At 41.2% G+C, this 25,702-nt stretch overlaps 1 protein-coding gene across 1 annotated transcript in view; it reads left to right on the top strand.

Annotated features, from left to right (window-relative positions):
- Positions 1-25,702, top strand: part of BRINP1 (BMP/retinoic acid inducible neural specific 1) — a 209,740-nt gene that overhangs the window by 156,942 nt on the left and 27,096 nt on the right. The window contains exons 6-7 of the mRNA XM_002720507.4: positions 12,287-12,523; positions 18,197-18,419. Of these exons, the coding sequence (XP_002720553.1) occupies positions 12,287-12,523; positions 18,197-18,419 (460 nt within the window). The remainder of the gene's footprint in view (positions 1-12,286; positions 12,524-18,196; positions 18,420-25,702) is intronic.

The raw sequence follows: 25,702 nt of genomic DNA, 5'->3' as shown, positions 1-25,702 counted from the left end.
CTTATTTTATCACCCCAAACGTAACTTCTTTTATGCTTAAGCAATCATTTTTCATTTGCCCACTCACTTTAACCCCTGATAGCTACAAATCTGCTTTTGTCTTTTTGAATTTGCCTAAGATAGATAGATAGATAGATATTAAATAAATAGAATGAACAGTATTTGGTCTTTTGTGTCTCTCTTCTTTCATTTAACATATTCAAGGTTCACTCATGTTATAGCATATTTCAATACCTCAAGTCTTTTAAAGGCGGAATTAATGTCCCAATGTATGGATACACCATACTTTATTTATCCATTCATTGATTGATGGGAATTTGGAATATTTCTACCTTTGATTATTGTGGGTGGTGTTGCTGTGAATGTTTGCATTCAATTATTTGTTTGAATCCTTGAGTATAATTCATTTGAGTATATACTTGGCAGTGGAATTGCTGGATTATGCAGTATTTAAATGATAAAGGGGTCTGGTGTCCGTGAAATAAGTGTACTTTGTGGTAGATTTCATTAGTGCATTGCTGTTCCTTCCTCTAACAGGAATGTGTGTGTGTGTGTGTGTGTGTATTTTTTGTACATATATGTGACTTGCCATGTGAGTAGCAGTGATGTCCCATGGGAGTAATATATTTCTCACTCATGTAACATTGTCTTTATCCTTGTGATTTTCTTTGAATGGTAGAATTGTGACACAGTATGATACATGCCACATCTGAACTGACACTTTGGTAGACACTACCTGGCTTAAATTTTGCTCTTTCTCCTGTCATGAAAAAAATAAAAAATAAAACTACTCTTGATAAAGACTGCTCCTTCAACCTAAATCCAAGGTGAAGAAAACATCTGGAACAGAGCCAAAGATGACAACCTCCTACATGAAACATGAATATGAATCAGCCTTTGTGGTTTTAAGCCACTGAGCTTTTGAGGTTATTTTTGCCCACACAGTAATTCACCAAAAGCTCCCTAATAATGAAATACTGGGTTAAATAGCATAGAACACATTTATTTATTGCAGGTCTTGTCAGTGCCTTAACTGTGTTGAAGTATATTATGAGACTCAAAGGTAGATTATACATACATAGTCTCCTGAATATATTTGAGCTTAGGAATATATGCAGATCTGTGATTCTGGAGCATCCCTGTTGACAAGTGCTAGACCATACATCCCATTCAATCCTGTCCAAAACAACTCTTCAGTATTTCTCTATTTTTATGAAAGTAGGGGACTCTTCTTTTTGTTTCTTACTTAAACTTATATATATGTGTATATATATATATATATATGTATGTGTGTGTGTGTGTGTATCCTTTTGTCATTGGACATTTATGAATCATGTTCTGCCAATGGAGCCCCTTAAGGTTATAATGTCTTTCATTTGCTTTATCTCTAGATCCTACAAAGTACAGTGTCTAACTCTAAGCTAGCAAATGAAAGGACTTTCATAATAGATGTTGAATTGAGTTGTTATACATTTGTATGCCTACTATGATCCAGCTCTGTATGTGTTATCCTGAAAGGAATGCAGAAAATATAAGATACAACTTATCCCCAAGAATCATAATTTACAGCAATGAATCCAAAACAAAATATGTGCCACAGTTAGCAGTCAAGTCTTTTAGCACCATTGCTCTCTCAGGATGTTTTCTTTATTGGGTCTATTTTTTCCCTCATGTCTTTCTGGTCCCTTGTCTCTGACTACTGAGATGAAGTCAAAATAGCTGCAGGTATCAAACTGTGATATTGAGAAACAATGATACAGGTTCTGCTTATGAGAGATGGCTTTAGAGGGGTGAAGCATGCTAAGGATGAAATAGAGGACCCCAATCTGCTCTGAAGCACTTTGTATCTAAATTCATCTTCATTTAAAACCATTTCCTGGATACTCACTAATGTGTGAGAAGATGGAGAAACAGATGAATGACACACTACCTGTTGCATTTAAGGGATTTACAGAGTAGGACATGAACATAAGGTTGTGCAATATGATGCAATAAGTTTTAGACTTTGAGATAGGCACAAGGTATAGTTGGTTGCCAGCAGAGGAGCTACCTGAGACTGCCCAATGCCTCCAGAGAAAGCAATACAAAGTAGGAAAAGAGCAAGAAATTTACATTAATTGAATACCTGTCCTGTACTAACAACTTCCCATATGTTATCTACTTAACACTGCTTTTAACTTCATTGGTACATAATGGGTACAAATTTAATCCTTTGAGATAGGCCATTCTATGAATTTGACAAGCATATATGGTCATATAACCACTGCCACAATGAAGACATGAAATAGTTTATTGAACTTGCACACTAAATCAGTGAGGGAAACTGAGGATCAGATCATTTTAATCTTTTAGCTTTTGCAAGGTCATGCAACTCAGAAGAGCTGGAGGCAAAATATGGATAAGAGAGAACTTAATATGTTTGGAGGACAGAGGCAGTGCTGTGGCCAGGATGTTGGAGAGAAAGGGAGCTTGGTAAAAGAAGGATGTAGAATTATCAGCTGATCTTGGGGTCAAGTAGCACAGAATTTTAGATGCATCAAGTTTGGTTTTTATCATGAATTTTGTGAATAGCTTACATTTTAAATTGAATCAACCTCTTAAAGCTCTAAAAGTATCTGCATGTTGAAATTTTATGCAATTGAATAATGTATGTTGGCTCTCTTATCCTTGGTGATTTCATAATTTAGACTATATTATCTATTTCAAAGCTGAAATTGTCCTTTAGAAGGCTCCCTGTCTCCAATCCCTTTTGTCAATATAAATCCTTCCCTGTTTTTACTTATTCATGTATTGTCTGTCTCTTTCACTAAAGGTTAAGTCCATGAAATCAAGTCCAGGATTTCTAGTTACTTGCCCTTTCTCCAGATCCTAGAACAGTGTCTCAGAGACGTTAGATGCCTGATCAGTCTTTGATTAATAAGTGAATGAACACTAACACACAGTAAAATCATATAATAATCAAGATGAAGAAGATTCTTTTTTAAATTTAATTTTATTTTTATTTTTTGCCAGGTAGAGTTAGACAGTGCGAGAGAGAGAGAGAGGCAGAGAGAGAGAGTTATAGACAGTGTGAGAGAGACAGTGTGAGAGACAGAGAGACAGAGAGACTTGGTTCACTCCCATAATGGCCGCCACGGCTGGCGCTGTGCCGATCTGAAGCCAGGAGCCAGGTGCTTCCTCCTGGTCTCCCATGCGGGCGCAGGGACCCAAGCACTTGGGCCATCCTCCACTGCCCTCCTGGGCCACAGAAGAGAGATGGACTGGAAGAGGAGCAACTGGGACTAGAACCCGGGGTGCTGGTGCCACAGGCAGAGGATTAGCCAAGTGAGCCATAGCGCCAGCATGAAGACTCTTAAAAAATCATCTAGTATAGGAATTGGTAAAGTTTTTCTTTAAATAATGAAGTGGTAAACGTTTTAGCCGTTGTAGGTCACATAGTATCTGCTGCAACTACTCAACCCTTGTATCTACATATCTGTATTCCAGTGAAATTTTTATTTATTTATTTATCTATCTATCTATCTACCTATCTACCTACCTATTTTAAAAGATTTATTTATCTTATTTGACAGGTGGAGTTATAGAGAGGCAAGGGCAGAGAGAGAGAGAGAAAGAGAGAGAGAGAGAGAGAGAGAGAAATCTTCCCTCTACTGGTTCACTCCCTAGATGGCCAATCTGAAGCCAGGAGCCAGGAGTTTCTTCCTGGTCTCCCACATGGGTGCAGGGGCACATGCACTTGGGCCATCTTTTACTGCTTTCCCAGGCCACAGCAGAGAGTTGGATTGGAAGTGGAGCAGCCGGGACTTGAACTGGCGCCCATATGGGATGCCAATACCTCAGGCAGTGGCCTTACCTGCTATGCTGGCAGCTTTACCTCCTCCACCACAATGCCATCCCCTACAGTAAAATGTATTTACAAAAATAGACTGCAAGTCAGTTTGATATGTTGGCCATAGTTTGCCAATGCCTACATCTGTCAGTATATACTAGCTTATGCTGTGCTATAAAACAATTCCTGAATCTCGGTGTTTTATAAAAGTAAATGATCATTTCCTACTCATGCTGCATAGAGGTTGTCAGTCTGTTATAATTCTACCACTCTGGTAGCCTCTGTATGGAATATTACTGGTCTTGTGAACAGAGAAACAGATGAACCCCCTCTGTTGGTTCTTATAGTTTCATTTTGGAAATGACAGCATCACTTACATTCCCATTTCCTTGGCCAAACATGTCATCTGAATTCAGAGGGCAGGAGTGTGTCATTATCTCAAGAGGAGGACATTTCAGGGAGGGGAACCAAATAGGACTTAATGATAATCTAGCATACCACATACCATATGAATCTTGTATTAGAGCAATCCTGTCATTTCTAACTCTGCTTGTACACTTAGAGTGATGAGAAGTCCTCTATCTACTAAAGCAATCTGTCTCACCCTTCAAAATTGCTGATAGTTAAAGAGATTTTAGTTATATTGCCCTGAGTCCCATGTACTATATTTTTCACCTATGGGTTCCAAGTCTACTCCTCAAGATCCTGCAGAATAGATACTGATACTTGTAAACACAAAATATTACTCTTACCAAGAGGGGGCATTTCCTGATTCTTATATTGAGGGAGCCAAAACCCAACTTTTTCTCCCCCAGGTAGCTGCCTTTCTTCATTTCCCAGAGTGTAAATGACCCATCACAGAGACAGGACTGAACTTCTGAATGAGATCATAGCCTTTTTGCCCTTTCTGCACAGTTTCACCCGGTGAATTATCGTCTTATTTTCATTCCACTCCAATGAGCTGTCAGCGATGGATACTGTAATTCACAGCAATAGAAACACAAACAGATGGGTAATTGACCTGCATGCCTTCATTACACTGGAGTTCAGCCTGGCTGTTGGAGCCATAAAGTCCTTTCTATGCCAGTCTGAAATCCCTGGGCTTTCACGAGGAAAGGGAACAAGCCGACTCTTTTCTTTTTTTTTTTTTTTTTTTTTTTTTGCAAAAGGTGCAGTCCTTGTTGTTGTTCTTGCAACCTTGTGCATTTCAGAAATGGACAGAGTTTGACAAGCAGAACTTAGCAGGTACAAGCAACAGCTGGGACTCCTATGGAGCTCAGAGGCATCTACAGGGGGCCACATTCTGATGCAAGCACAGGATAAAAAAAATTTATACTCAACTAAAATAGAACCCTTCAACATTGTAAAGAGTTGGAATTCAATAAAATAGGCCAGAAAAGAACAAGTCCATCAAAATATCACTGTTTTAAATAATTAGGGTACAGAATGAAATAAAACAATACTGGGCAATACCAACCTAGGATAGCTCATAACCCTTGCCTTGAACAAGACTTAGATTGATCCAGAATATTTACCCACGGAACTATCTTTGTTCAAGTTATATACTTTGCCATGATATCCACAACTGCCCTTCTTAATCTGTTCAGACCATATTCACCTTTCAAGATTCCACCCATATCTCACACCCATTATCAGATCTTCCATAGTTATTGTCTGCAGTCTTCTTTCACTTCTATACTAGATCAATATTCAATATTTGAAATATGTTTATAAAACACCTACTAAGTTCCAGCCACAGTACAACTTTTAATGTTGTAACAATTCTCAAATCCTTACTCTCTTTTTCTTGAATTTTGTGCTTAGTTTTGGATCTCCATGTACCCCCTCTGTTTCCTTAGAAGGTGAGGGGCAAATATTAAACCTATGCAACCACTTCTTTTTCTCCTCCAACACTTGGGATTAGAGTAAAAGACCGTACTTGGATTATATCTGCCTATCTTAGGTGCATCTTTAACTTCTAGTGGTTGAAACTTCTTTTCCTGAAAATAAATGCTTCCCAGCCTCACAGAGTAAGGTTAGGTGAACCAGGTTTCTGCTCTAGACAGCTATATTGACATTATCTTTGAAGGTCTCCAAAGATCCAGTGTAGGTTTCCAGGAAAGTTCTGTTTTCACTTGAGTGCCCCCAAATGGTTGAAACTCAACAACGTAGTGAGCGCCATTCCTTTTCGTGAATCTTAGAATCAATCCCTCTGTAAAACTGACAAAAAATGCTGTTCCATCAATGATCCTGTTACTCTTCTTTCAGAATTCTGATCTTCCTTCCGACCAGAACCTTTTCTTCTTTACTCCAGGAAACTCGAGAATAAATGAATAAATAAAGATGAACCTTAATCAGAAAGGAAAGTGATAAACAGTTTGGTTCTCAGCTGGAAGGAGTTTATTGCCCGAAGCCTTTCACATGCTATTTCTGTTTTATACACCACTTTCTGTGGATCTCTCATCCTTTAAAGTCTGTTAGGTCTTGGTTTGAATGCCGCTTCCACTGGGAGAGGGTTTTTGACCACGCCTACTTTGCTGCACGTTAGATGTTCTTCCTCTCTGTTCCTCAAACAACCTCGTATTTCTGGTAGGGTACTGATCTCTGTGCATCTAAGCAGCTTCTGAACATCCTTGGTGTCCAGACATGATGCCTGACAAATAGTGGGAGTGGACTGACATGTGGAGAGAAGAGAGGAAAGAAGGACGGGAGACGAGAGGGAAAGAGGGAAGGGAGGAAAGAAGAAGAGGAGAAAATGAATAAAGGAGGAAGGGAATTAATAGAAGAAAAACAATAGAGTGAATAAATAATGGATAATTTCTGTATTACTTTTTGATACTAGAATACATGAGTCAGTGCAAGGGGGATCTTCCTGAGAAAGAATCAGGCAGTCCAGGCAGTAGATTATGATCTCATGTGGAGTAAATGGAGGAAACATGAGATTTACCGGTGTCTCAGTGTGCCTGGTATGCCAGGGTCTTGGTGCACCTGGGCTGCAATAATAGAGCACTGTAGGCTAGGTAGCTTAGACAAAATATATTTATTTATACAGTCCTTTAGGTTGGAAAATCCAAGATCAAAATGCCCACATTCTGATAAGGTTGCAACCTCTTGGCTTGTATCTAGTGCTCTTCTCGCTATGTACTCACATGGCCTTTCCTTGGTGTGGGCTCATGGAGAGACTCAGCTCTGCTATATCATCTCCTTATAAGGGCATTAGTCTCATCCTGATGACTCCACGCTCATGACCTCATCTAAACCTTATTACTTCCTGAAGGCCCCATCCCCTCGAGTATGACATTGAAGGATAGAGTTACAGTATTCCTGACTGCCAAATTGTGATTTGAGTGCTTTTTGTGCCTCTTCTTTCCTCAATGGTAAATGAGAATTTGAAGATTTGACTTCACAAGTAAAAAGGATAATCTGTGGTGTGGAGAGGCTAAGACATTCCCAGAGGTTGCTCTATGCTGGAGCCACAATGGGTTACTAAGCTAGGAGCTTGTCTCAGTCCCTGGGAGAGATGGAAAGACTGTCAAGTGTTGCAGAACTCAAAATTACTTGATTTGAGTGCTGATTCTGTTACTGTAGCTGTGGGGTTTTAGACCAATTACTTTGTTTTCAGTTCTCACATCCCCAAAGCCTAATGGGTCACCTTTATTTTCAGTTGGAATGAGACAGAGAATGGTTCTTTTATTCAACACATGAGTGCTGGCAGCACTAGGTCTAGCTTTATTTTACACTTTGGGGGTGTGTAGTGGACAGACAGGCTATTCCTTCCCTGAAGCTGACCCTCTAGTGGAGATGGAAAATGCACCATAAAGAACAAACTAACAAGTTAATTTCTTCCAGTAATTAATTACACTGATTATACTGAAGAAGATAGAAGAGGCAGTTTGACTTGGGTGGTCCCAGAAGGTCTGCATTATAGGGAGCCATGCAGGGGTCTGGGGGGAGACTATTCTAGGCACAAGGAAGGACAAACGCAAAGAAGAAAGAAGAGCAACACCAACGTGCTGGAGAGGCTGAGAAAAGGGCAAAGCATCTGGTGTGTTCTCAGTACAGAAGAGAATATTTGGGGATTTGAGGAAGGAGGCAGGCAAGAAAACTGAGATCTCACATCATGTGATGGAGAGGAGAAATAATATCTCAGCACACAAAGGCTGTGCAAAATATAAAAAAAAGTATTGAGAGATGTATATGTTGGGTGAGGCGGCAGGGAGGACTGAGGGGATGGAGCAAGGTGGAAAAGAGAAGGAAGACGGCTTTGTGTCCCTACCTGTCTGATTGCCCACTGACGCTATGGATCAGTGAAGCATTCCACTTTAAAATATAATATGATTTTTAAAAATATAACATGATTTTTAAAAAATGTTAGAGATTGAGGAGGAAAATATTCCATATGTTCAGCGTGGGTGAGTTGGTGTTCAAATGAAACTCAACTCTTGCCTTCCCAGGTTTTTTGAGGCAAAATTTATAAGCTTGGCAATAATAGTGTCTTTTTTCTCTCTCGTTTTTCTGTTTTCCTTTCCCCATGTATATATGTGTGTCTTTGGGAACTGTAGGGACAGACTATTCCACCCCAGCCGGCAGCTGTATATCTTTCAAACTGTGGTTCCACAGGCCAAGTCCCCCTCCAAATTATTTATGACTCCCATTGAAGCCAGCAGGATTCAGGCGCCCATCGAGGAGGTCAGCAATGGGCCTCTTTGTTGGACACAGGTCATCAGGAGATGACTCTGACTGTGACTGCTATGTGAACCTCCGCTGCTGTAGAAATGGTTATGTAACTTTAAACAGTAATGACATTTTGCAGAAAAGTGCTTTTTAATTGCTATGTCTTCATTATTCTTTTTCGAAATTGCCCAGGAGATTCTGCCTCAGAGACAGCTCCGCATGTTCTGAGTTTCCATTTTTAAAGAGCAGACAGTTTTGTGTTTCAGCTGCTCCCAGAAAACCCCCCACCTCAAACTTCATCTGTTTTCAGTTGCCTTAAATGGGGTAGGTAATACTGCCTTTTGTATCCTTGCCAGTGAAAAGATTTGACGCAATTTTCTAAAAATGCTCTCCCCAAATTCCTTTTGGGTTGGGACCAAGAATAGAATATTTTATCCCCTACAAAAGGGAGAAAGAAAATGATGAGCAAGCTAGAAAAATAGGACTGAGAATATAGTCTACAGAGTTCTGTTAAGCAACAGAAACTTAACCCCGATCCATAGATTCAGTTGCCTGTAAGGGATTGGGATCAGCTAAAAATAAATGTTGCTTTGGAAGAGAAAATGGTGATAGAGATAAAATGAATCAATAATGCATACTCTGAAAGAATCATAGGACCAGTTTAGAAGGGACTTTGCAACTTGATTTCTTTTTCCTAACCTTTTGGTATCTGTATCATGTCCCTCTCTGTGTAGTAGCCCTTGTGAGCAGTTACTCAAACTTAAATGGATCCATTGCTCATCAGTATGGAGGTCACCCAGTCTTCGAGCCGTTTGTTGCCCAGTTGTATAGCTCTATCTGCTAGAACATCAAGCATCATATGACATATGCACCTGTCTGAACAATCCTTCCAAAAATGCTAGTTCAACAGTCACAGAATTCTACACCTTCTTCCTTATAAAACTCACAGTACTTGAAGACTACCTTAAGAGTATTTTCTTCTTCTGATTACATATCCAAAGTTATTGTTCCTCATTACCTGAGTGTTTTGTTGGACCTTTGGAAGCTTTAATGAGAGGAATGTCATCATCATCATCGTCACATCAAAAACAAGAATATGTAACATATATTGCTTGCTGCGTGGCAAGAACTGGTCCAGATAATCTGCAAAGATATTTCACTTAGTCCTTTAAGTAACATTCTGATGTAGGAAAGAGTATTTCCCTTTTATAAAATATAAAGTGGAACTTTAGAGAGAGGCTGAGTTATTTGCTTGAGATTAGGTTGTAGAGGAGCCGGCTGTAGTGAGGCCCAGCTCTTGACTGCAGTATTTTGGTTTCCAGCAACAAGGCATGTTGGAGGCACAATATTTTTTCCCCACAATGCCTCTCTTAAAATATTGTGCTTTAGGGCCGGCGCCGCGGCTCACTAGGCTAATCCTTCGCCTAGCGGCGCCGGCACACCGGGTTCTAGTCCCGGTCGGGGCGCCGGATTCTGTCCCGGTTGCCCCTCTTCCAGGCCAGCCCTCTGCTGTGGCCCGGGAGTGCAGTGGAGGATGGCCCAGGTGCTTGGGCCCTGCACCCCATGGGAGACCAGGAAAAGCACCTGGCTCCTGGCTCCTGCCATCGGATCAGCGCGGTGCGCCGGCCGCAGCGCGCCGGCCGCGGCGGCCATTGGAGGGTGAACCAACGGCAAAAGGAAGACCTTTCTCTCTGTCTCTCTTTCTCTCACTGTCCACTCTGCCTGTCAAAAAAAAAGAAAATTAAAAAAAAAATTGTACTTTAGAAATCTATGAAGACAGGTTGAAATGATGGTGCATTGCTGTTTTGTTTGATTTTTGTTGGAAAGAATGCAAAGGAAAGACAAAAATCCAGAAACACAACTGTGGAAAGGAACATGAAAGAAATAATTAGCTTTTTTAGTAATCCTTGATGGGTAGGATTAGGAGGTGTTCCTAAAGCATAGATGAGAAAAAATGTAATATGAATAAGAATATAGTTCTCTTCTACATAGGGGATAATAAAATCATTACTCCTATATGTAATAGAGGATGAAATAGCAGCTCCAAATGTGGTATAGGGAAATGTCCTTGGTGAGAAAGGTTTCATGAGGTATGGCAGTCTAGAATTGTCTGGGTACCATAGGCGATGGTCCACAGTGCTGACCTTTCAAGGACACCAGAGTAGTACTTATACCCAGATAGATCCTTCTCTACCATTGTCTCTCAGGACCAAGAACTAATTAATTATTCTGGTAAAGAGAGAAGGTTGTAAGATATGGTCAAGAGTGCTCATCTCATAACCTTGACCAATCAGTTACCCTTAGTGGTCTTTGGTTTCTTCACATTTAGAGCCAAGAAGTAAACATTAATTATCTTTGAAATTCTCCACTGGTATTTTGTTTTCTATGATCAAACACCATAAAGTAAGTTATTAAAATATATCACTCTATTTATGTCAATCGTACCCTGGAAAACTACCAATGTACAATTGTGATCCATAGGATAATTTCCAAATGCTCAGCCTAAAAAGGATTTTTTCATACTGATTTCTAACTTTTCCTCCTACACCACACCCTCCCCCTTCCAAGCTCATTTCTTTTTCCAAGACTTTCCATGAATGTACATTATGTTTAGTGGAAGAGAAGAGCTGGTAGATTCCAAACACAAAAGATAAGAATAAGGAAATAGAAAGCGTAATTTTTGCTATGATTGGTTTATGCTATATATATATGTGTGAAAGTATTGCCCTGTACCACATAAAAATGGTCAAGTATGACATGTTACAAAAAATAGAATGGGGGCTGCGCTGTGGCATAGCAGGTAAAACCACTGCCTACAGTGCTGGCATCCCGTATGGGAGCAGGTTTGAGTCCTGTCTGTTCCACTTCCAATCTAGCTCTCCACTATGGCCTGGGAAAGCAGTAGAAAATGGCCCAAGTCCTTGAGCCCCTGCACTGTGTGAGACACTCAGAAGAAGCTCCTGCCTCCTGGCTTGGAATTGGCACAGTTCTGGCCAGTGCAGCCATCTGGGAGGTGAACTAGTAGATGGAAGACCTCTCTGTCTCTGCCTCTGCCTCTCTGTAATTTTGCCTTTCAAATAAATAAATAAATCTTTAAAAAATAGAATGTTCTTTTCTGTTCATCTTTTAACATAATCTCTTGCATTTCAACTCACCCAAATTACATCTCTTCCATAAAGGCTTCCATGCCACCCGAGCAATGTTATTTGCACTCTTCTGCTGCCTGATTTCTTCAAATGACTGTCTCTGCTATAGGCCTATAAAGCTGCGTTATGATGATACGTGTCTATGTTTATCCCTGCAGATTCTATTGTAAACTCCCCAAAGGCAAGGTCATGCTTTTGTTTTTGTTTATGTCAACATACCTTGTGCTTAGCTTAGGACTCATGCTTCATAAATGGGGTTCATAAATATTTTGGAAAGGGGAAATGAAGGAAATAAGAAAAGATAAACAATGGTGCTGAGTTTTCTGTAAGTGTTTTCTCCCAAAATGGAGAAGGTTATACCAGATCAAGCTCTAGGATCAGCCCATTTTTATCAGAGTAGGGTATGTGTTTCAGAAATGGACAAGGTCATGACCTGAGAATTTTAAGTGAGAGTGATGCCACTGAGGCCTTGCTGGTCGTCCCCTGTCTGGATTTAGATAGGCTTGGAAAGATGTTGGTTCCAGTACACAGGGAGAAATCTAGCAGCTTCAGATTCCCATGTATCACTTTTGGAAACTGTTAATGAAACACCTTTTTTTAACCTTTTCTATTTTCCCTTCTTGCTATTCTCAAACAGGTCTTCAGATAATCTTCCCTCAGTATCTGCAAGAGAAGTTTGTCCAATCAGCCTTGAGTTACATCATGTGCAATGGTGAGGGAGAATATGTGTGCCATGACAGCCAGTGTCGCTGCCTGTGTGCAGAGGAGTTCCCACAGTGCAACTGCCCCATCACCGACATCCAGATCATGGAGTACACACTGGCCAACATGGCCAAGTCCTGGGCTGAAGCTTATAAGGACCTGGAGAATTCAGGTATGGAGCACAGCTTGGTACTGCTGAATGCATGGCCCTGAGTCAAGTTGAGAAACAGGGAACAAGCCTACGTAGAATTAGGAATTAAAAATCAGTGATCTCAATTCTTTCACTTTGGAGAATCCAGAGCTAGGTTTAGTAGTTTTCATGTAGTAACCACTCAACAAATCTGTATTGAATTCAATAGTGACTTGCATCATCCAATATGTGGTCATTTGTTATATTCAGAAGATAGAGATTCACACCTTGTAAGAAGTCTCTGAAGAGTGAAGAATCAAAGATAGTTTTATTGATTCTTCTGTATCTAGAAACAAATATATACAGATGTTTGTATATAAATATACTATATGTGTGTGTACATGTGTACTTCAAAAAGTTCATAAAATGGAATTAAAAGTGATTTCACATTTCCCTTAAACTTTTTGAAGACTTCTCGTGTATGTATATCTCCAAAGAATTCATGAACTATCAAAGCTTGAAGTTACTTTTTATTTATGATTTAGTTATATCCTGCCTTTCATGGTTGAGAAATGTTAGGAAAAGATGTGCAGACTGATACTAAAAATGTTAGGAAAAGAGATACAGAACAAAGAGGAGGCAGTATATAAATCTACAGCCAGACCAAATTTATTCAGAGAAAATAAATTCATAGAGGTTGGTGACCAATTGCCGGCGTACACATTGATGGAACATGTACCAGAAGGCCCTAACCCCAGGGGTCAGGCCTTCTTATATTTTAGGAGAGCTAGGGACAGGGTAGGGGTAGGGGGCAGCAGGCAGAGGTGAATTCCTGGAACTGGTCTTACAGGTGGTCCTAGGTCCTCCAGAACCTAAGGAAGAATGCAGGGGTGGGGTGTGAAGGCAATAGGGTGTGAGACCCAACTGAGATTCAAGGGCAAGCAATACATTCCAATGTTTATCTTTTGGGCAAAGAGCAAGAATGTCTAAGGCTTATTTATTTGTTCCACTAAAATATTAATTTTAATGGCGGAAAGTCAGTCATAGCATGGGTACAATCCAAGGCTGAATCTGCCTTCTTGGAACTCTATGAGAAAATTAGGCATTAGTTAGATCATGATTCAAATGACTGTGACATTGAATTCAAGGTCAATGCATAAAGAAAGGAGGAGCCATTGTGAACAAATGATATCGAGTCACGGTCAGTGTGGTCAGTGAAGCCAGAAAAGGCCAACTTGAGGGATAGGCAAAAAGAAATCTAAGTACCTGACCTTGGTGATGATATCAGAAAGTGGTAAATGGAGAAAGAGAGATGCCTGATATGGAGGAAGGAGATGGTGTAGGTTATGGACACAGGAAATGTGCAGAGTTACTGAGGTATTTAAATGGAAACATCAGCAGGTTTTGATGTTAGATTGACTATGAGAATTGAAGGGAAGAGGAATATTGAGATGAAATCTAGGAACCTTGTAGACATGCATATTAGACAAGTTGATAGATACTGGTACCTTCCCTGAGCTAGACTGTCCTAGAAGAATTGGGAGGAAGACCTTTATCAAGATACTATCATCTTGAGAATCCTTGACACTTCCAAGAAGAGGAGCCTAATAGGTAGTTAGACTAGAATATGTGCTCTGTTAAATAAATGGACTTCCTTATAAAGCATTACTGTTTTTCAAAACAACTTTATATTCCTTAAGTCTGTTATCAGCAGTATTAAAGTAAGCAGTGATATTCCCATATCATAGAGGAGAGAGGACATAAAGCTTATGTCTTCCCCAGGGTGACACAGTAACTGACGGTGCTGGTAATAGAATCCCAGATTCCAAATCCAGTGCTCACAGCAGCTTTTGTAACGTTAATTCTATTTTACCCCCCAGGCCTTAGTTCCCTCATCTGATAAATGAAGGGACATGTTTATGTTTTTAATATTTGAATTTATTTAAGTTTTTATCCAAGAAGCCCTTTGATCAAACAAAATCTTACCTCGGAGCCACTGTGTACCACAGAGAAAAGCAGAGCTCTGCGGAGCAGCATTTTCAAATGACTGGTTTCCATGAACTCTGAGTCCCCAGCCAGCTTTGAGAGCCCAGGATGCATCAAGGATTCTGCTCTTATAGGGTCATGCAGCTCAAAGGAAGCTGTGATGCCTTATGAACCTGCATTCATTAGTTCGTTTAAAATTCTGGGAATTCGTGAAATAAAAACATTTGTGATGGAAACACATTATGATAATTACTTAGCCTCCAACAAAAGAAGAATTTAATGGAATGTTTTTCAAAAGTGATTCTAGTGGATGCTACAAAGCAAAGGGGAAGCAAGCTGTGTGCACAAGGAGTAGGGATCTTTAGCATACCCTCCTAATTCTCAAAGAAAAGGCACCACTTTGAATAGGTGCACCAGGAAACAGAAAGCCAAGAAGCTGCAGAATAATCTGAGTAAGCCAAGAAATGATTTATGTCACAGTTTCCCCACAAGGCATACAATCCTTCTAGGTATTCTGTGTTTATCCACTTGGAGTGGCTTTACCCATTCAGGCAAATCCATCTATCAGTGTATCTGTGGCTTCTGTGTGTATGTGTTTGTGGTAGTGGGGACGGGGATGGGGGAGTTTGTCTCTTCATTTGGAGCCCTTATTTAATCTTAAAGATCAGGGTGATCTGGATGGATTAATGACCAGCCCAAAGCAAAAAAAAAAAAAAAAAAAAAAAATTGATTCTCTGACAGCTCCGGAGTGTTGGTGTAGAAAGAGAACCTAGTTTCCATTCACAAATGGAGGTCTATGCCCTTTCTTTGCAGCGGGGAGCTCTTCTACTTTTAGTAAAGAAAATAAAACATTCAACTTTTAAGTTCTGTTTTCATATGAGACTGAAATTCAGGTTGATTGGAAGGACTGCTATTCCCTTTGAGATTGATAGAGCCCTCTGTAAGATGAACTGCAACGATTCATGCTGTGAAAATCAGTCAGGCCAAACAGTGCCAGGTCATTCTGATGGGTCTTCTGCTTTCGCCTAGCTCACTGAATAAATCAATCAGTGCAGCATCCTGTGTTATCCTGTCAATCCTTTGCTACTATCCACCCAGTACTGTCCAGGTGTCAGGAACTGTTTGGGCAGGTATCATCCTATGTCACTTTCTAAAAATTTGGATTAGGTACAATTACACGTCTTTGTCACATGGGGAAACTGAGGCCTTAAGAAAATCAGTATCCTGCATCTGTTTAGTGGTCCAGAAGTGATTTGATTTTCTGTAATATGGAGGCTGAAGTCTTCTGGGAGTCAGAGACTCATGCTTTTGGCAATTTTTATGATTTTCCCCCAATTCACTGAGCCTCAGGATTGCCTTCAGCATGTGTTGAATAGAAGTATAATTATTAAATAAGAATAAAGTGTTTTGACCATACTAGAACCATAATTTTGCCATCTACTCACTCTGATTTGGACCAAGTGAGCTAACTTTGCCTTAGCTTCTACCAAATGGGAACACTAAATGTACCCGCCTCAAAGATTTACTGTAAAAATCAGTTTTATGTTTTAGGTGGTTTGAACCACCTGGCACTGATCAAGAGCTCTGAAAGTATTTTTTTTTTTTATTTAAAAAGAAGATTTTATTTATTTACTTGACAGGTAGAGCTACAGACAGAGAGAGATCGAGAGACAGAGAGAAAGGTCTTCAGTGCATTGGTTCACTCCCCAAATGGCCACAATGGCCGGAGCTGGGCCTATCCGAAGCCAAGAGCCAGGACCTTCTTCCAGGTCTCCCACATGGGTGCAGGGGCCCAAGGACTTGGACCATCTTCTACTGCTTTCCCAGGCCACAGCAGAGAGCTAGATCAGAAGAGGAGCGCCTGGGACTAGAACCAGCACTCATATGGGATGCCAGCATTGCAGGCAGAGGCTTAGCCCACTATGCCACAGTGCTGGCCCCTGGAAGTGTTTTTTTAAATAAAATGAATGCACAATATACCAGAAATTCCCTTGTAGGTTCTATAATGCAAAGTAAAAGGTTTAAGCTATAAATACATATTTTTAAAGATTTCTTTGTTTAAAAGGCAGAATTAGAGACACAGAGAGAGAGAGAGTGAGAGAGAGAGAGAGAAATCTTCTATATGCTTGATCGTGTTCCGAATATCCACAATGACCAGGGCTGGGCCAGGCTGAAGTCAGGAACCAGGAGCTTCTTCCAGGTCTCCTATGTGAATATAGGGGCCCAAGCACTTCGGCCATCCTCTGCTGCATTCGCCTCTGCTTCTCAGTTCATTAGCAGGGAGCTGGATTAGAAGTGGAGCAGTCAGGACTGGAACCAGCAGCCGTATGGGATGCCAGCATTGCAGGTGCGGCTTTACTGCCTATGCCAAAACACCAACCTCTATATACACATATTTTTAAAAAAATCTATCCAGTGGCCTATTTTACTGGAAAATGACCAAGCCCTTCTTCAACTTTCCCAGTAGTTGGTGGAGAATGGGGGCATGGGAATGGTGTAGAGTATTAGATTGGGAAATAACAGCTCAGGTTTCAGAACAGACTCCAGTCAGTCATTGGCTAGTTTACCTTCAGAAAATCATTTCCCTACTCTGAGCTGCAGCTTCCCTCTCCTACATCTAGAATGAGAAATCTGAACGGGAGAGTTTCTAAGGCTGTTGTACATGCTAATAGCCTGAAATGCAGCATCACAAATGGAGACTGAAACCTGCATCCAGGAGCCCCAGGCGTTTGTCCTCATCTCTTAGAGTTTTCCAAAATGTGTGATGATGTTAGGTGGTGCACACATACAACTTCAAGTACCACTTAAATCACTGAGTGGGGAGGTTGATTCATTTCAGTTCTGTCAGACCTGCGGATTACATCAAAGAGAAAGTTTCAGTTCGGTGCTAATATGCCTTTAACACCTCTCTAACAGTTGTTAATTTCCTATATTTCAAAGTGAAAGCAGGCATGGGGGTTTGATCACTTAGCAGGCAACAGTTTCTGATTCGAATTTATTAACATTGTTTTCATCATATTTATTTTTGCAGCTACCATTCTACTGAAGGCATGCAAGAGTAATTTTCTATGTAGAATTAAATAGAATAGGGTTTTCCAAAAAGTAGTTATTTGATTCAAAGAAAATATTAAGTAAATGCAAGTTACTCTTAATATAAAGTTGGTATTCAAAGGACAGAAGTTGGAGAGGTGCTTTCTTAAGCAAGGATGCACTGTGCAGAGTCACTCTATTAAAAAGCATGGGTGGGACAGGTGTTTGGCCCAACAGTTAAGATGTGGTTAGGATGCCTTCCTTCCCATATCTGAGTGCCTACGTTCAAATTCTGGTCCTGCTTTAGCTTCTTGCTAATGTGTCCCCTGGGAGGCATCAGGTGAGAGCTCAAGTTGTTGGATGCTTGTCACCCATGTGGAAGATGTGGATTGAGCTCCTGATTCCTGACTTCAGCCCTGGCCTGTCCCTAGCCTTTGTAGGCATTTGGGAAGAGAAGCAGCATATGTGAAAATCTCTCTGTGTCACATAAATTAAATTTTTAAAAAATGCACAGTGATTTTTCCCTGCCTGGTAGGAGCAGGGCAGTCTAGTGCAATGATCTACTGATGTATGTGCCATGGATGCCCTGGCTTTCTTTGGTTTCCCTGCATTTTTAACAGGTGAGACTAAGTGTTAGAGGAGACTTCACTGTGAATTGTCCTGCCTAGCCCTTCTCTCTTGGCTTTTGTCTCTTGCTAGATGAGTTTAAATCATTTATGAAGCGTCTCCCCAACAACCACTTCCTGACCATTGGGAGCATCCATCAGCACTGGGGCAATGACTGGGACCTGCAGAACCGCTACAAGCTCCTGCAGAGTGCCACCGAGGCTCAGAGGCAGAAGATCCAGCGTACTGCCCGCAAGCTCTTTGGTCTCAGTGTCCGCTGCCGCCATAATCCCAACCACCAGCTGCCCAGAGAGAGGTCAGTGCTGCCACATCCTTCGCCTCCTCCACCCCCGCAGGCACCTACCTGGCTTTAGCTTACACTGGCTTGCGGCAGAGGGACGTGCGATGTAGATGGTGCATGGGGGAGTGTTTAGCAAGACCTTGCATGGTCCAGACCAACCACTTTCTGGATCATTTCTAGCTTTGCATTCACCTACTGCTTCAGGCCACATTGGATTTTTGCATTGTTTCCTGATTATACAGTTGCCTGCCATACTTACAAGTTCTGCATTAACAAATTCAACCAATTGTAAATTTAGAGTATTTGAAAAAAAAAAGTGTGTCTGCACTGAATATATGCAGACATTTTTCTATTCATTATACCTTAAAAATGCAGTATAAAAGTTATTTACATAGCATTTACATTATATTAAGTATTACAAGTAATTTAGAGTTGATTTCAAGTGTGCAGGAAGATTATATGTAGGTTATATGCAAATATTACATCATGTTGGGTAAGGGACTTGAACATCCATGGATTTTGGTATTCTTGGGGGGGTCTTTGGAACCTATCTCCTGTGGACACAGAGCAATGACTTCATGAGCTTTCAGCCTCCGTGTTTTCTCTGAGTAAAGGAACAAATGCCCTAACACACTATGTGGTATTATTCTGGTTGCTTAGAATGTATTATTTCTGTTGAAAATTATTTGGCAAAACATTTTTTGGCATTTCCGTCTTTGTGGTGAAGAAACTGGGTTAAAGGACTAATCAATTAACTTTTTTACTGAGGGCCTTGGATCAGGACCTGGAATAGTGTGAAATGAATGAGGCACCTACAATGCGTAATTTAAAGAGGCATTCCCACATCTGCATCCTTGAGTACATAGTCCTCACCCAAAGTGAAAGCCTCCTTAATGCCTCCTTGCCTAACTTGCCCCACCTGGTCTCAGGTCTGTTCTAGATAAGCCACTTGCTCTGAGAGATGGTGGAGAACAGGGATGAACTTGACGGGCCCCTGCCTGTACAAAATTCACATTTACTACCCTCTTAAGGGCTCACAGGGAGAAACCCAGACTCCAATCCAAGTCTTTCCAACTCCATTCTCCCAGGAGACTTCTGATGTTCAGCTGAGAGTTTTTGGAGGCAGAGTCTTCAGGGTTTCTACAAGACATCAAGAAGGCAGATCTCAGCCCTCTCCACCCTGCTTCAGCCAGCACAGCTCTGCTTTCCTTTGTTCTGTACTTGGGAGTTCTGTCTTCAGTTTCATTGGAAGAAATGAAAAATTTATTCTTAAAAAGATGCAGCCATGTGACACTTACATTGCAGGGTCTGTGTCAGCCACATACATGTATGTGCCGTTGTGCATGTACAGACCAGAAAACTGAAGTTCAGGATTTTCAAGTAATGGGTCCAAAGTTATACTGTAAGTGGATTGACATTGTCTCAGGGGACATTGGATTTGTTGGAAGACATGTGTGATTGTCACAACAGGGAACTGAAAGATATTGCATGGATGCATGGGGCAGTTTCCACATCAAAGAATTTGGTCACCAAAAGTCAATGGTGCTGAGGTTTAGCAACCCTGAGAGAGGATGAAGCAGTGTTGCCTAAATCTGTAAGGCTCCCTCCTCCTCTTAACCATCAGTTCTGCCGAACTCAAGATTTAAAATAAACTTCACTCTTCTTTTTTTTTAAGATTTATCTATTAATTTGAAGGGCAGAGTTACAGACAGGCAGAGAGAGAGGGAGGGAGAGAGAGAGAGAGAAGAGAGAGAAAGAGATTGAGGTCTCCAGTCCACTGGTTCATTCCCCAGATGGCTGCAACATGGAACAGCTGGAGCTGTGCTGATCCAAAGCCAGAAGCCAGGAGCTTTTTCTAGGTCTTTAGGAGGGTGCAGGGGCCCGAGGATTTGGGCCATCTTCTATTGCCTTCCCACAGCAGAGAGCTGGATCAGAAGTGGAGCTGCTGGAACTTGAACCGGCACCCATATAGGATGCCGGCACTGCAGGTGGTGGCTTTACCTGTTAATGCCATAGCGCCGGCCCCGCAACTGTACTTTTCTAACCAGTCCCTTCAACTTAACCACTCCCACCACATACCCTTTACTCATTTTCCCTGATGTGGAATTAATGCTACATGAAGTCTTTCTGATTGCAGCAGCCAATACAAAGGGCTTCTTGTTCTCAGCCCCCATTTATCTAGAACCGTTTAGCATACTTTCTTCCCCCTTTTTCATTATGAAGCCTCACCCTGTTCTGTGCTCACCTGCCTTTTCTGCATTCCCTTCAATGCTGAGCCCACAGCTTCGCACCTTGGTTGTGGTAATTGTTTCATGAATCAAATAGAAATTCTTCTGCCCTTGCTTACTGTGGCAATGCTGCTAACCCAGGAACTAGGTATCCAGTATCCAGTCACAAAATGACTTTCTTGTCACATGCAGAAAACTGCCACTGTGAGTGAGGCTCTGATGTAGCTTCTGTTTTTGATGCATCAGGCACCTGTCATGTGACTGGTGTCAGGCCCTATGGGAGATTTATACACACAGTTAAGAATGCTGTGAAAGATGTCTTTGACAGTAAGTGGGAAGGCTTGTGTTGACAACAAGGAAAAATTCGCAATATGTGTTCTTTTGTGAGGGCCACCATAATAAAGTACTATGGTCTCAGTGGCTTAAACAACATAAATTTATTTTTTTCCACAACTGTGGTGGCCAGAAATCCAAGATTGAAGTCTAGACAGGGTCAGTTTCTCCTAAGATCTGTCTGTGGCTTGCTGAGGGTCAGCTTTTCCCAGTGTCATCACGTGGTCATCCCTGTGTGTGCCTGTGTCCTAACCTCCTTTTCATGTGGATTATTTTAATTTAATCACACATTGGCAGCCCTTATTTCCAGAGACAATCTTGTTCTGAGGTACTGGAGTTTAGGAATTCAACATCTTAATTTTGGGCAGGGGAAGACCGGGGTATATTATTCAGTACGTTACACCCTTAGAGGTGGCATGATCAGATCAGGAGGTGAAGCACTGACCAAGCTGGATATAAATCTGGTGGGAACAGTTAACCACTGCAAGACTTCAGACAGATCCACTTGTCTGTTTTATAGATAGCATCACAGAAAATGGAGTGTGGGGTCCAGTGGTCCAAAGGCCATTGTAACTGGAAGGCACATTTATTAGAGGTGCGTATCTCAGAGCACAGAGTATCACAGGCAGTCTATATAGAAGGTAACTAGACCAGCTTGAGAAGGAATTGTAAAGAAAGAGAGTGGAAGCCGGTATGGGGAAGAACACAGGGTAGAATCAGGAGACCTAGATTTGAGGTGGTATCTACCATTGGTGAGCTGGGCGACGCAGACACATCCATTTACTCTTCTGAGCACAGGTGTCCTCCTCTACGAATGAGTCTGCTCTTCTTGTGTAGATAGCTGGATACGTCCACCACTGAGACTTTCAAAAAAGAACTCTCCCTGTATTGTTCGCTGTCCTCCTAAATGAGAAAATTTGTCCTACTCATAATATTGTTCTCATCTGGAGAGGTGTCTGGAGGTCCACTATTGGAAAGTCACTCGATTAGATTCATTTAAGGAGTACCGACTGCTAGACACTGGCTGGGGAGGAGGAGGAGGATGCAGGAAGTAGGCTCTGAAGCCCCCGAGGAAAGCTGACCTTCTTTGGTGTGGCTGTGGGCTGCTTCCTGACATCTGATTCTAAGGCTTTAATGAACATTTCTCACACCTGCAGGGCACCTCTCTGCTGCAGAGCAGTGTCAGACAGAGGTGCTAACACTGGGAACCCTGGGCCACCTCTAGCTGAGCAGGTTGATATTTGCAAATGAACTGATTGCTTGGCTTCAATTTGTCTGCTTGCTGAACTCCATGGGAGATGTGTATACTGAGCAGGTGCAGTTCCTGTGACAGGCACCACAGAGAGTTTAACTTGTTTCGCAAAGAGGTGCCCCTGTTGAGGCAGAGTAGGGGAGGGAATGAGGAGACATGGGGTACTGGCTATGCAGGAACTGATTGTAATCCTGACTCCATCGCTTATTGGCCTCATTTTCTGTGAGTCCTTGCACCGCATTTCCAACATAACGTAACAATACTTACCTTCAGGTTAAGAATAAAGGTTGTGATTTTAAAACTTAAAGAGCCTAGTAGAGTGCCTGACTCAGGTAAAAGGCAAGGAGAGTGAGTGAGAGAGGGAGATAACTGTTGCTCCACATTTGTACTCTAAAGGTCAGGCACTGTTCTAAGCATTTTGTGTGAATTAACTAATTTCCTCCTTACCATGTCCTCACAACCTAGGTACTTTTACTATTCTTGTTTAGCTGGTAAAGGAATTGAGACATGAAGAGTTTTATAATGCACCCAAGATCAATAAATACTAATTTATTTTTATGTCATAAAGAGGTTTACCTGCAAGAGTTAGTGAGAGATCCACTATAAACACCTGAACTTGATTTTAAGGCTCGCTAGCTACTTAATATTGGGCTCTAAGGCAAAAAGTGTTGGTCATCTATTGATGCAAAACAATTCACCCAAAACTTATTATCTCAAAGCAGTACAATATTACCATCTCTCATGATTCTGTAGGTTGACTTGGCAGGATTGGCGGTCTCTCAATTTGGCTAGGGCTTGCGTCACCTGAGGCCTTTGCCTGGGCCCAAGCCTCCAGAAGAGCTTACTTCCAGACCTGGCAGTTGATGCTGGCTGTCAGCTGGGAGCTTGGCTGATGCTGTCAACAGAGTGCTTACACATGCCATCCCCATGTGGCCTGGGCTCCTTGCAGCCTGCCAGCTGGGCTCAGAGATGCAGCATCCTAAGAACAAAAAGATGCTGGAAATGTTCTTACAACTTAGCCTTGGAAATCAGACAGCATCATTCTTGTCAGGTCTGTTGTTCAAAAGCTGAGCCCATATTCAAGGGTAGGAATATTGGGAGATTTCATTGTGGGGACAGGAAATATTTTTCTTTCTTTCTTTCTTTTTTGAGATTAGGTATGATAGGAAAAATTTAGTATAATTAGAGCCAGTCAGAATATATATAAAATAAGATTAACACAGGGGCCAGCATTGTAGCACAGTGGGTTAAGCTGCTGCCGACAATGCCAGCATCTGTATAAGTGCCTGTGTGAGTCCTGGTTGTTCTACTTCTGATATAGCTTCCTGATAAAGTGCCTGGGAAAGGAAGTGAAGATGGCCCAAGTGCTTGGACCCTGTCACCTCTCTGGGAGACCCAGAAGGATTTCCAGGCTCCTGGCTTCAACCTGGCCCAACCCCAGCCATTGCAGCCATTTGGGGGGTAAACTCTTAGATGGAAGATTTCTTCTCTCTCTCTCTCTCTCTCTCTCTGTAACTCTGCCTTTCAAATAAATAAATTTTGAAAAGAAATAAGACAGTAACAATTATAATTATAAGGCAATGATAACTGTTTTAAACATAAGCCAGTACTGTGGCATAGTGGGCTAAAGACTCTGCCTGCAGTGCCAGCATCCCATATGGGCGCCAATTCAAGTCCTGGCTGCTCCTCTTCCCATCCAGCTCTCTGCTATGGCCTGGGAAAGCAGAAGATGGCCCAAGTCCTTGGGACCCTGCACCCACATAGGAAACCTAGAAGAAGCTCCTGGCTCCTGGATTCAGATTGGCTCATCTCCTACCATTGTGGCCATTTGGGGAGTGAACCAGCAGATGGAAGACCTCTCTGTTTCTACCTCTCACCATCTGAAACTCTACCTCTCAAATAAATAAGTAAAAATGTTTAAAAATTTTATTTATTTGAAAGGCAAAATGAGAGAGTGACAGAGCATGAAAGTACATGAAAGACATCTTCTATCCATTGATTCACTGCTCAAATGCTGCAGTACCTAGGGCTGTGCCAGGCAGAAGCCAGGAGTACTTGGGCCAATATTCACTGCCTCCCAAGTACATTAGCAGGAGGCTGGATCTGAAGCATGAAGTAGTGGGACTTGAACTGGCACTCAGATATGGAATGCAAGTATCCCCAGGGTAGGCTTAATATACCGTGCCATTATGCCCATCCCAATTACTACTTTTTGAGTAGTTATTATAACAGGTGATAGAGATGGCTATGTATCCAGACATATTCTGGGATCAAAGTTCCTAGGTTCAAATCCCAGCTTTGTAACCTGCTCACATTGTAATTTTACGAAAAATTTCTGGCATCTCTGAGCCTCTGTTTCCCCATCCTTAAAATAGGGCTAATACAGTATGGAGATATTTCAGAAATCTGAATATAGACCTACCATATGATCTAGCCATCTCAGTCTTGGGAATCTATGCAAACCCAGAGAATCAGTATATGAAAGTTATCTGTACCTACATGTTCATTGTAGCACAATTCACAAAAGCTAAGATATGGAATCAACCCAGATACCCATCAATTGTTGACTGGATAAGAAATTATGGTATATATACACTATGGAGTACTACTCATATGTAAAAAAAATGAAATCTTGTCTTTTGTAACAAGATGGATGCAATTGGAAACCATTATACTTGGTGAAATAAGCCAGTCCCAAAAAGACAGATATCACATGTCTTCCCTGATTCGAGGTAACTGATAGAGTATCTGAAATGTAATGTATTGGGTGAAAAGACATTTTGAAATTTGTTGATTATTTAGGGTGCTTGTCTCTTCTGTTGAGGAACAGTGGGTTTTATTTTGTTTGTTTTTTTCTTGTCTTCATATTATTTGTTGAACATTTTACTTGGTATTGGGTTAACCATATGATCATTAAGTAAACTGAAAATAGATCTTTGTAACAATTAAGAGTGGGAATGTGAGAGGGAAAAGGGGGAAGGGCTGGAGCATGGGTGGAAGGGAGGGTAGAGGGGGAAGTGTCACCATGTTCATAAATCTGTATATATGAAATACATGAAACTTGTGTAACTTAAATAAAATTGTAAAAAATGCTGTAAAAATAGGGCTAATAATAGTGCCTATATCATAGGGTTGTTTTGAAGACAAAGTGTCTTAGCCCATTATAAAGTACTTGGAAGAGTGACTGACACATAGAAGACATTATAAACATACTTTTCTTCTTATTTTTTCAGGCACCAATATCTGTCATATAAATTTCCAAGTACACAGTAATTACCTGTGAGACTGAGTGTTGATGACATATTTTTTCATGTAACCCTTGTGAGATCTCTCTGCTAAGTTTATTTTATAGATGAATGGACTTATGAGGCAGACATGTTATTTATCCAAAATCACATGGCAAGTAGGCAGCAGGGTTAGAATTATCTTGACCACGATTGATAGATTTGAGATCAAGACCTATATAAGAGCAATAAGAGCCTATA

Source organism: Oryctolagus cuniculus, chromosome 1 (genome assembly GCF_964237555.1).
Source record: "Oryctolagus cuniculus chromosome 1, mOryCun1.1, whole genome shotgun sequence".
Classification (NCBI taxonomy): Eukaryota; Metazoa; Chordata; class Mammalia; order Lagomorpha; family Leporidae; genus Oryctolagus; species Oryctolagus cuniculus.
The sequence above is the reverse complement of the archived record's forward strand: the minus strand, read 5'-3'. Positions and strand labels throughout refer to the sequence as shown.